This window comes from Acipenser ruthenus, chromosome 13 (assembly GCF_902713425.1).
Source record: "Acipenser ruthenus chromosome 13, fAciRut3.2 maternal haplotype, whole genome shotgun sequence".
Classification (NCBI taxonomy): domain Eukaryota; kingdom Metazoa; phylum Chordata; class Actinopteri; order Acipenseriformes; family Acipenseridae; genus Acipenser; species Acipenser ruthenus.
This window is the reverse complement of record NC_081201.1, coordinates 33,500,182-33,512,895: the sequence shown is the minus strand read 5'-3', so window position 1 is coordinate 33,512,895 and position 12,714 is coordinate 33,500,182. Positions and strand designations below refer to the sequence as shown.

The window sequence follows — 12,714 nt, the reverse complement described above, 5'->3', positions numbered from 1 at the left end:
TGTTATTTTCTGCCCAGTGTCTACACAGTGATTGTCTTGCCAGAGCCAAAAAGAGCCAAATATCAGACGATGGTTCCAGTAGCTTGGACCAAATTAACTGCAGTCTTTGAGATTGTATCTTTGTATTTTAGCATAGCCTAAACTATTGCCTCGAGAGATCACATCTACCTGCCCTAGTGTGATCATTGTGACTTCTATAGATGGTTGATGGCTGGGGTGGCGGGGTGATGGCTGTCTCTTTAATTCAGATGTTAATCATGGAAGATGGAAACCAGCTCATGTATAAAATGAAATTCTTTATCCGATCTGACCACCCTGCATGCAATGCATAAACACCATTGTAAGCACTTCTCATTGTCCATTGTGGTGACAGCTTCTTTTTCCAGGAAAGTTTTAATAGAAATACTTCTATTTTTCTTTCTAAGTCATTAAAATCAAAATCATAGCAGACAGTTGGCACCTCTGGGTCCTGCAACACATCCGGAGTAATTAGAAATTGGTAATGAGTCGCAATTAGACACAGGCTTCTCTGTAATTTCTTTTTTCTGTTAATTTCCAATTGATTGGCATTACAGCAGAATGTTAAACATTCCCGCACAGCCTTAGCTAGTGCTCTGGAAATGTTTTTCTGTTTAGTTTTTTTTTTTATCTTGGCTTTCCTTGAATGACCACTTTGGAGACTTGGGTTTCGATTATTCATGTGGTGAAATAGTCTGCTGGTATTTGAAAAATATATAGGTTGCAATTTGGTTTACAGGGCAAACATAACATTGTAATAACGGGGTAACTACCAATGTATCCTGCTGTAGATGGTAACTGCTTGAATAATTGTGTAATTGCAACATGACAATTACATCAGGTAACATAATGTTGTTCTCAAGGCAATTGCCATTCCCTGTAACTGCACGGTAGTTTCTGTGTAAAAGCAGGAGCCACACTACTCTGTTTATATTGCTTGGCTATTTAGAGTCTCTGGGTTTAAGATATATGTTGATTGGGATATATATATATACATTAACAGGGTGTTGTCACAACAAAAGCAATGTATTCCTGTTAACAGAATTTTAACAGCCCAGCAGTTAGGGCATCATTAGAGAACTTGTTTGATCTGTTTGTATTTATTTATTTTATTGTTGTCAAACCCAAGCACTCTGTATGACAACTGTACTGGAATAGCTCCTCTCAATTAGCATAATGTTTTATTTTATCTTTCCCCATAGAAAAAAAGGCAAGGTTTACTTTAAGTAGGCATGTAAAAAAATAGTTGGATTATATATATATTATTTATTTCGTAGCAGACGCCCTTATCCAGGGCAACTTACAATTGTTACAAGAGATTACATTATTTTTACATACAATTACCCATTTATATTGTTGGGTTTTTATTGGAGCAATCTAGGTAAAGTACCTTGCTCAAGGGTACCGCAGCAGTGTCCCCCACCGGGGATTGAACCCACAACCCTTCGGTCAAGAGTGCAGAGCCCTAACCACTACTCCACACTGCTTCCATTATTTTCCTGTAACTCACTGAGGCTCATATATATATGGGCAACGTCCCTCCTTCCTGACGTATATCTGATTCATTCTGAATTTAAACCCACCCCAACTACTGAGTAACAGCACATGCCTACATTGCTATTGGAGACTCCGCTTGCGATATTTAAAATGAAATTACAATTAGGAATGGCGGCTTGTTCACAGGATTTAAAGCTGTATTACAGTTAAAATACGGAGGATTTAAAACAGAATCGCAAATTGTGGCGAAATATAAAAAAATGTATGCACACAAAAACCCCAGAAGAATGTTCCCGTGACCAGAAGGATTTCATTGTGGTAGACAACAAAGGAAAGAAGGTACAACTTAAGTGTGCAAGTACTGTTACTACTATACATATTTTGACAGAAAAAAAGCCCAAGCATTTTAGAAAGTAACCAAAAACACTAATCTCATACAGTATATCAAAAACTAAAGCCACGAAAAAAAAACAATTTGCATAAAACTCAAGAATAGCTCAAAATAAGCACCGAAAAATGAAATCAATAAAAAACGAAAAATTTAATTGGGTGCTCAAGCAGAACGGTTTCCATTCTGCTCTTGTTTGTCTCCTCAGATCCTTCCAGGACCTGGCCAGGCAGGCTGACCTGTCATACGGCACGGTGAGAGACTCAGCGGTGTACGACTACTTTAGAGCCAAGGGCACGAACTCGCTGGAGCAGGACAGCACCTTCTCAGAGCTCTGGAGGACCATCAGCAAGAACAACGGGGCTGACAACTCGGTATCCGGCCCGTCCGAGGGCATTAGAAAGGTAGGCTGAGAACTGCGGAGGCTTTAACATATGGGCACTCCTTCGGTTTTGTTGAGGTCATTTTGAAGCCCAATTTATTTTATTTGTATTTCTTTATTGTTTTCTGTATAACTTGTGGGATGTTAAAGTGTTCTCCCTGAGATGAATAATGTTTGTCATGGGAAAATAACAGAATTTAAATTTTTTTACAATTCCACGAAGTTGGCATCAAATGGAAGTCATGAACTGTAATGCACCACTATCAGTGTCTGTGAAATCAGTACTTAAGAATTCCACAACTGAATAAGATTGGATTCTGACCTAGCACGGAGACGAGCAGTCTTTTAAGTGCCTCTCTCAGTTAATGAGCACGACTGACCCTGTCACTTATGTTATGCCTTCTCTTAAGTTCTCTGGATCAGGGAGTGAACCATGCAGCGAGGAGACAGCATGGTCCTTTAAGAAACAGGGCCAACCTTTGAAATATTTATAAATGATCTTTAATGGAAACGAAAACAGGACATGCATTATTTTGAAAATGCCTTTGTATTCAATAAACCTCTTGTGAAAAATTGTGTATCATAATGTCCCATTTGGGTCACTGGATTTTGGTCTTTGTCAGGGAATAATAGCTTCAGCAACATAAATGATTTGGAATACAAGGGGAATATATTAATCACATCAGAGTTCATTTATAATGTGGCCACATCACACTAGTCTACCATCCAACAGGTCAATGATGTGTCTTTACATAATGCATCCATGAAAATGAGAGAGAAATGGGGTGGTCATCTAAAACCCTTTAAGGACCAAGCATTTTTCAGTAGGGTGCTCCCCCAGGACCAGGTTTTTTATGGCTGCGGTTGACTCTCTTCCTATAAAAATTCACCAAAAATCTATTTTTTGCAGTAGCATCTTGGAATTGGTGTCCTTTTTTTCAGAACACCGGGCAACATTGTAAAATACTTCAGAAAGTTTTTTTTCAGCACACATAAAAAGAAGGGCTTTTGCCTGAAATGTCTGGAAAATAAAATAATGTTTTATCTTTTAAACCTTTTGTGTACATTTTTGAAAAACCTTTTCTTTCATGTGCTATATATATATATATATATATATATATATATATATATATATATATATATATATATATATATATATATATATATATATATGGGTGTTAATGAGCGCAGGAATTTCAACACAGGCAATTGTAATTCCAACATATTAAGGTGGGTATCATCTCCTCTGCTCTAAGTACCCCATTAAAAAAATATATATTCTGAAAAGACCCCTCAAAGCTGATTTTCTGAAGCGAGGTGGGGGAGCAATAGTGTTGCTCTGTGCACTGAAGCCCAAAGGGGATACATTGTGCATTGAAGTCTCTGCAACACTGTGCAACAATTCAGGAAATCGGACTTGATGAGTCTTTTATGAATACATTTTGATTAAGTCATTGCTGGACTGGCACTATTTTACTTCAGTGGGATTCAGCATTTTGGTGGGGACTCCCAATAGACGAATGACATGAGTTTGTTCTGCAGGCGAAAAAGTTGAGCTATGCATTCCTGTGGGACATGGCGGTGGTGGAATATGCAGCCCTGACGGATGACGACTGCTCGTTGACGGTGCTCAGGAACAGCATCAGCAGCAAAGGTTACGGCATTGCCCTGCAGCACGGCAGCCCCTATAGAGACCTCTTCTCACAGAGGTGGGTTTATGAGGGGTGGCTTTCTGTTTTTTCTCTTTTTAGGTTATACATGAACGATATATTCTAGCACGCGTTTATTGCTTGATGAAAAATAGAGTGAAACTTGAATTGCTGTCCTCTAAAGACAGATGGTTGCTGATTCACGGTGCCTCTGAGTTAAAAACAGTTTTAAATGGTTCATTTTTTTGTTTGTTTTATGCCATGGAAATCTCCACAAAGCAGTAATAAAGTGTAGCTGTATGCACCAGTTTAGCTGTCATTTTGCCTAACTGGTAGCAGCTGTAATATGTGGGTGGACAAATAAGATCAGGGCTTCTAGATACAAATCATACAGTACTGCTGTGTTGAGTCGTCCTTCTGTTCTCAGTCTATTCCTTGGGGACTGCTCCTTCAGACAATCATAGAACTCAGCTTTTCATTTTATGAAAACATAATAAGTATGATTTCTCTTTCCGTTTTCTCTCACAATGCAATTTATTGTAATCCTTTTTTTTTTTTTTTTAAATTGAGAGGTTATTTATTTTCCATGTGTGAAATATGAATGTATGTCAGAAACTAGTGGATGAGCACTGTAGTAAAACTAAGTATTAGTATTATACTGCTAGCATTGTGTTCTGCAATCCATGTTGTTTAAGTATGTTTGCACAAAATCTAATTAGATATAATGCATGCACTTATTTTGGGAATGGATTCAGGGAGATATACTCAGCATATGGTATTGAGCTTTGGGAGTATGTTTTGCTGAGAGAGAGTGAGAAAGAGAGAGAGAACATCTCAAAATTAAAGCTAAAAGAAGATAAATGGATTGTTCTCCTGGGAGAAAACAAATAAACAGGCAGAGTATTGTATGTAGCCATCTGCCATCATCTCTGAAACAATTGAGTGCTTCAAAGAGAGGTTGTGTAATTTTCAGAGGTAACAGAAAAACAAGTTTATTATGATTAGCGGGAGGCTGCACTGGCCCTGGATTTCAGAACTAGCCTCTACGAAGAATATTATTTTAAAGTTCACAATCCAGGCGTTTAAGCAATCAGGTCCGGGTTCAAAATATAGTTTAAGGCTGCATGAGCAGCTCTTCCTGTAAACCAACAGGCTTTGGTGAAACCTATACCATATCCACATGACCATAATAACAAGCAATAAACACATGCTGAAACCATGTGATTGCCATTCACTTCACTCACACATGTGATGAGAGCGATCAGTTCATAACAGATTCAGCAGGGGGCTAACTGCTAAAATTCCTGCTACCTGGGGTGCGTTGAATAGGCAGAACGCTCCAGAGCGTTAGGTGGCCCTTTCTATTGAACAACCTGCACGACGACAACATTCTGAGGTGCTTACTCGATGGCCGTTTCAAAATAGCGGAGGTACAGTGTACCAGTGCGGCGACTGAGGTGTAATTTCCCACATATTGGACTTTTTGACCAACATATCTTTATGTATTCTTTTTTGTAAAAAAATATGATAGTTTATTTAAATTAACAGCGTAATTATTGGACTATTTTTCCTTTTAAACGAAGTGAATCTGCAGCATCGCATGCAACATTCGAAACGCTCTGCTTCTTATTGTGTGGTCGGTCGGCCTTACATTAAAGAATATTTGCTGAACTACATTTAAAAAGAAAAACAATGGACGAATAACGCCGTGTTAAAGGTGAACTATATGTAATGCTGTTTTTTTAATAGTTTTGCTATTTCTGAGAGATTAGGCTTCACAGTGTATCTCGGCTGAAAAAGCACAGCAGCATAGGCTACACCAAAAAACTTTAAACACTTTTTTTTGTGGCAGAAAGGGGACATTTACTAAACTTTACTAAAATTAGTTACTTTTGCAGTGTTACATTACTATCTAACCAAGAGTACATTATAAACAAAATGATATATGTACTATAAGACTTAAATCATATTGGAGAGAAAAAACAAACAAACAGTAGTACTTCAATTGTAAGACTTTGCAGAGGAACAGAAAAGGCAGATGCAGGAGCTCATGGAAATGCAGGAGGTTGTAAAACAAAGAAACAAATTGCTAAAGTCATTCATAGATGTATTCAAAGAAATAATTTATTTGGAAAGTGTTTTTTTTTTTTTTATTTTATTTGCTGTATAAAAATGTTACTGGGTTGAATAATTGTTGAAAAAAAAATTCTATTTTTGGAAAGTGTTTTTATTTTATTTTGCTGTACAACAATACTTACATATAATAGAAACATCTTAATTGCAAGCGTAAACTGTCGTGTAGCCACCTGTAAATAAAACATGCAATAAGCAACAATCACAGTACTGAGGAACAATGCTCTCAAGTAGTTTTCAATCCGTACAGGACTCTTGCATGTGTTTGATTTCACTGCCGCTAAAGCCATGGTGTTGGCTACAAATGCAAGTGCAGTAGAGGCATTAAACAGCACAATCTTCCATAAATTCATTCAAAAACAGCGCTAGTGCTGTGTTTTCCACCATTTTGAAAGCTCTCTCTTCGTAACACACTGTTCAGTAAGAGCTAACTTCTGTAACGTAGCGCCACGGCAGAGCACTCTGCCTATTGAACACACCCCTGGTAATTTTCTGAAAGCCTTTGTGTTTGTATTTCTAAGCCTGTTACATGTCTGGATATAGAGTATCCCTCCTACAAATGTTCCACTATGAATTTGCATGGTAATTCTTCAGTTTTGCTTTGATTTTCCCATTGCATTTACCATAGTATGCCATGGTTTGTCCTGTTTTTTTTTTAATATGCTATGTAACAGATGAGTGGTTCCCCTATGTTTGAACATTGTCCCTATCAGTTTAAATGCAGACGATCCCCCTGAGGACCAGGTCACTCACACTGATTGTAATTTCAGGATCCTGGAGCTGCAGGATAATGGAGACCTGGACATCTTTAAGCAGAAGTGGTGGCCAAGGATGGGCCGCTGTGACCTGGACAGCCACGGCAACCCACAGCCAGACGGGCGAGCTCTCAAGCTCCACAGCTTTGCAGGGGTCTTCTGCATCCTGGCAGCCGGCCTGCTGCTCGCCTGCCTGGTCGCCGGCCTCGAGATGTGGTGGAACAGCAACCGCTGTCGACAAGAGCAGCCTAAAGAGGTAAGAGACTCCCCAAGCTGGGAGAGATTGAGGAGCCAGTACCACTGCAGTTAAAGGATCTGCTACACTCATGCCTCCATCTATAAACATGTTGTAACACTGTTATAAATAATATCCGTGACATTGCTCTAGCAATGAGCTTGCAGCAATAGGCAAAGGAAAACATATAGCCAGATATTCTCTTGCAATTCAGTTGCAAGTGATAACTGAGAAGATTCTTAATTAAAATGTAAATGCACAAGATGATTATCTAGCTGAGCTACACAGTGTGACTGAGATTCTTAAAGAAAGGTTATACAGAATAATTATCACACAGACAAAGTGGTTTCAGTTGGCAAGAGGAGAACAGGAAAAGGGTTTGATATCACTTCATCAGACACTTTTTCAGGATGCAAATTTGTGAAATTAAGAGGTTTCTGTAAATTGTAATTAAGTATAGAAGTACCTTAAAATATAGTTGAAAATCCAATCTTTTGGCCCACAATAATACAGACAGGTATAATAATTATATCTCTTATTATACTGTCAAAACTTTGAATAACACATTTATAGAAGAGTACCAACAGATCCTTGAACTAAATTGTGACCAGTTGGGCTGTTTGCATGGGTGCCTGTCTGTCACATCTACAGATTTTTATTATTTTATTATTTTATTATTTTAAGCAAAAAGACCCCCGGTTTTGCCAAACCAGACCATAACACCTTGTAATGTACAATGTGGCGGGTCTTGTTGCTATTATATGTCAATGAGGATGCAACATCCATGGATATTTTTATTCATTATTTTTTATGGTCTCATGCAGGTTACTAAGGATTACAGACTGGCCAGCGTTTCTGGCCCATTGACATATAATGATATTACAACTGCTTCATCTGGAGGGAGGAAGGACATATGGACAGAAAGAGACAGAAACTGGGATGAAGCAGAAGATATTTATACAGGTCAGGACAGATCCCCTGAGAAGTAACGTATCGTTTTTCAGGGAGGTCTTGTTCCCATTTATAGGGCAGAGGTGGACAGATCCACTTACCCTGCATTCATCATCATACGTTTTAAGATGTATCAATACAAAATGATCGGGATCCAGCAATCTGTGCAATTAGGCTATATCAGCACTTGTTGTCCACCCCAGGTAGATAAATACAACACAACAGTGAAAGGAAATGTTCAGAGCATCTTTAGCTTGGATCGGATTTTTGGCACCTGATCATTTGATATTACAGCCTAACAAGGGAGTGATATATAAAAGGGCTCTGGTGGGGTGTGGGTCACCAGAATCCCCTTAGCTCTGCAGTGGTTGGGGAATTGTTGACCTTTTGAATTGCATGGGGGGGGGGGGGGGGGGGTGACAGCTAGTTTTTCTTAATAATTTATGGAATTGAGCCAGTGTCATGACTTAATATAAACCACTTGTTCTTATCTAATTTACTTACAGTATCTCATAATCTCTTAGGTCTAAGCCCAGGTTCAGTCTTGCATTCCCACACATGAAAAATGTACCATTTTGATTGTAGAATATCTTATATTTAGATTCTGCCAGCTAGAAGGGCTGTATGTTTGGGCACACTTTAACATTGCACATTATGAATAGCCGTGTAATTACATTGTAACAAATTGATAATTACCAATGCTTCCTGGTTATGCATGGTAATTCCTGCGTCATTTAATGGAAATGGTCTAATGAACAAGGTGGTATAATAACATGGTAACACCATGGCTTATGCCATTTACATGTAATTACACACTTACTATAAATAGGCCTGCAAAAAGGCCGCACAACAAAGTAACGGAACAAATTAAGTTTATTACAAAGAACGCATGAACGCATGTGATGTTAATATTGGTTTATAAAATTCCAGGAACGCTGTCTTCTGTCCTTCATAGATTACACTGCTCCTTGAAAATCCAGTCTCAATCTTCTCTGTCTCCTCTCTCTTCAGGACAAAGAGGTGAACCTGGAGCAGGTGCACAGGCGTATGAACAGCCTTATGGACGAGGACATGGCTCACAAGGAGATTCCCACCCCATCTATCGAGATCTCTGCTCTGGACATCGGCACCATGCAGCCCAGCAAGACCATGGAGCCTGTGCGGGAGTATCAGAGCACGGGACTGTCTGTGAGCACCTTTCTGCCGGAGCAGAGCCACGGGGTGGGCAGGACGCTAACACAGGGCCCTGGCAGCAGTCTGCCCCTACCACTCAGCGGCTCATCCACCATGCCATCCATCCAGTGCAAACACAGATCCCCCAACGGGGGGCTATTCCGCCAGAGCCCCGTCAAGACTCCCATGCCAATGTCATACCAGTCAGTGTCCGGAAGACCAATCCCAGAAGCCATTGAGCCCACCCACGGGACATCCATCTGATCTGGTCTGGGGAATAAAAAAATAAAAAATAATAATAAAATATATATATATATATATATATATATATATATATATATATATATATATATATATATATATATATAAAATTAAAAAAAACTGAGATTTTTAATACAAGTTTAAAATTTAAAAAAAAATTAAGGAAAAAAAATATCTAGAATTTTTTCTTGTACATATTTGTAAATACTGAAAGAATGAAGTGAGGTAAAAATTGTATTTTGAATATTCTCCATTTTTGGAAGTTGAGCTAAACAAACAAGCAAACAAACACACAAACAAATAAACAAAAAAAACTAGTGTATGAATGACTTTGTAAATTTTGTTCTATATGAATAAAGATGCAAATTCCTTGTGATTGTTTTGTAAGTGCCAGCTGTGAAGATTTCTTACTGGGGGCTTTGGGAGGGAACTCTGTCCATCTTCAACCATTCTTTCACATGCCACATTTCCAGCTGCACCCAAAACCAGTCATTTAAAACCTTGGTTAGTTCTCATTTAATGACTTCAATATATAGCCGGGATTAGATTCGGAGGGAGTCATCAGGATTCATTGATATTTGAGTCTATTGTGCCCAGTATGCGGCTTTGGAGTATTGTAGGCATCAGCCTCGTGACATTTTGTAGTAATTTGACTAGTTTAATGTACATGTCAAAATGATTGCTGATTTAAAATCTCCAGCATTCATTTTAGGAGGACATATCTATTTAGGGTTATTATTTGAGTAAACTTGGAAAAATGGACAACAAAGGCCCCACCCCTGTCTTTCTGCATTTATTCTTTAGTCCCAATACTATAGAGTTCGCTTGTACCAACAGTATACTGCAAAGCCATCCACTGGGCATTACAGATTTTACCTATCAAAAACACATGCAAGGGATAGGGATTTCTTTTGAGCCTTTAGGTTTTCCACAGGGATGTCTTGGATTTGTCCAATCATTATTTCCTTTTTCATATATAGTCTGACTAAAAAAAAAAGAATTATCTAGAAAAAAAAAAGATTGAGTAGAGAATAATTGAATAGGAGGAAGGTTTTCAGTCTCATTACTTTGAAAGTCCGTTGTTATTCCACTATAATCTCCCAGTGGAATGAATAAGTCTTAAGAAAACAAGAGCGGCAGTAGCTTTAAAGATCAGGGACGTGCACAGGAATTCAAATTTAGAGGGGGCAATATCTATAAATCATTTTTTGTAAGTTGATTTTGGTGCTGATGCATACTTTAAGCACTGTGATAACAGATAAACAAAAATGATTGGGGGGGGGGGGGCGGTGCCTGTTTTCCTGCAACTAGACAGTGAAAGACAGACCAAGGGAAATATAAATCATACATAACTATTAAATGCTCAATAGTGCTGAATTTAGAAATGTTAAAAGAAACGTAGTGAATTCTGTGACAAAGATTTCAACTAGAAATATTTTTCAATGTCTTTTAAAAAATACTTTCTTTGAAAAGTTTGTCATTGAATGTCATTGAACCATACAATCGATCACCTGCTAAACAAAACAATTTTGTTTTCTGTAGTTACAGTGTATTCCACTCAGCTTTTCTGAAAGTGGTCTGCTTCCTTGCATGACGGCTGTGCGTGGGTTAGCTATAGCTTTGTTCAGAACGGTCCCATTTTGAGCACAGATTTCATTTTTGTTAAGTGCAATGTGTAACAAAAAGATAATACAGTATGCATGTGTGGCTAATGCATACAAAACACAGCCGGCTCGTGGCTTGAGGGTTATACCCTTCTGTTTGGGCTTGATATACAGTATGTTAGCAAACCTCAGTGTTTAAGGAACAGAAATCCCTCAGAGAGCCAAGCGTGATGGATTCCTTTGTTTGTTTAATCTCCGGACACAGTTTTAGTAATTCAAAACAGGGGCTTTATACAAACAAATACATACTCTTATTAGCTGCAGCTCCAGGAACTGATTTTAGTTTTTAATGAGGGGTCAGGCGCAAGCTCTACCAGGTTATCTTCAATAGCAATTGCAATGTTGAAATGTAATGGATGTACATGGAGTGACAACATCAACTTCCATTTTCTTACCTTTTTAGCCATAGCTAGCAACATTATTGCCGGCCCCCTTACTGTTGCTCTGAATGAACAACACAGGAAGTGACAAGGTGCCAAGAAACATCAGTTTAAACTTTTTGAAGCCATAGTAGCACTTGATAAATCTGACTATCCCCACTTATAATGTAAAAATATCAAGCGAAGAACCGAAAACACTGCTCATATCACCATGGCCTTGCTCAGAATATTTATCAATATGTATGTATACAGCATTTTTAAAGGAATCCTTAATTATTCTATTTTTTACTGTAAGACTATACTATGTTGGTGGAAATGCTGATGGGGAAAAAAACTCTCTCTCCTCTTTGAGGGCTTACGTAATAGTTCATATATCTGTACAATGGGATCCATGTTTAAGAGACAGACATTTAAGCACAACTAATGTCATCAGAAAACCTTTAAACCAGACAGTATTTTATTAGCGTGTCAGTAATGTGAACTACTAATGAAACGGTCCTAAGTTTAAGTACTGTGCAGTACATTTTTAACGATAGACAGCTACTGTAGATAAACACGTTTTTTGCACTCCTCTGGAATTTAATGCCTTGGTAATTTCTGTTCTGCTCTACTCCATAAAGGCAGTATGAGAAAGAATTAAGTTAAAAGTTGTTCAGATATAGAAGTGACCCTGTTGCACAGAAATGTTCCGAACTTACATCTGGCAGTTATTATTATCATGGGATGTATCATACAAAAGGTTATTTAGACGTGGTTGGTCAGAGCTTTAATGTGTAGCATTACAACAACACTTAATACTCCAACACCCAATGCCTATATATTTTATAAAGGGTGCTAAAGGGGTGTTTTTACTAGAAGCTATAAGTATACTGGTTCCTAAAAAGAGAAGAATAAATACAGGAAGATGGGAGCACTGCAGTAAGCACTGCCATCATTGTAAGGTTTAGGAGATGTTATTGCTTTGCCAATAGCCTCCACAGTTTATTACAAAGCTCTGCGTATCTAATGGAAAGCTTCAGCTGATTGATGGCCTTGGTGCACGCTTACACTGAGGTGTGTGAACTGAGAGTCTCCTGCAAGTGCATCGCTAACTGATTTTCAGATGCCAAAAATGAGATGGAGATGATATCTTTGGCAACCTCCTTAGACCTAGCCCCCAGTATACTGGACACCTACAGTAGCTCCCCTTAGCTGATTGATACACAGAATAAAGGTCCGCACAGTTCAG

At 38.4% G+C, this 12,714-nt stretch overlaps 1 protein-coding gene across 2 annotated transcripts in view; it reads left to right on the top strand.

Annotated features, from left to right (window-relative positions):
• The window catches only part of LOC117417704 (glutamate receptor ionotropic, delta-1-like), a 232,660-nt gene extending 223,169 nt beyond the window's left edge, over positions 1-9,491 (top strand). Inside the window, exons 13-17 of one of the 2 annotated variants that reach the window (XM_058985181.1) lie at positions 2,112-2,307; positions 3,828-3,994; positions 6,838-7,078; positions 7,882-8,020; positions 9,020-9,491. In XM_058985181.1, the coding sequence (XP_058841164.1) occupies positions 2,112-2,307; positions 3,828-3,994; positions 6,838-7,078; positions 7,882-8,020; positions 9,020-9,420 (1,144 nt within the window). In that variant the 3' untranslated portion in view covers positions 9,421-9,491. The remainder of the gene's footprint in view (positions 1-2,111; positions 2,308-3,827; positions 3,995-6,837; positions 7,079-7,881; positions 8,021-9,019) is intronic. The other variant, XM_034029911.3, reaches the window with a different exon arrangement.
• Positions 9,492-12,714: the final 3,223 nt, after the last annotated feature.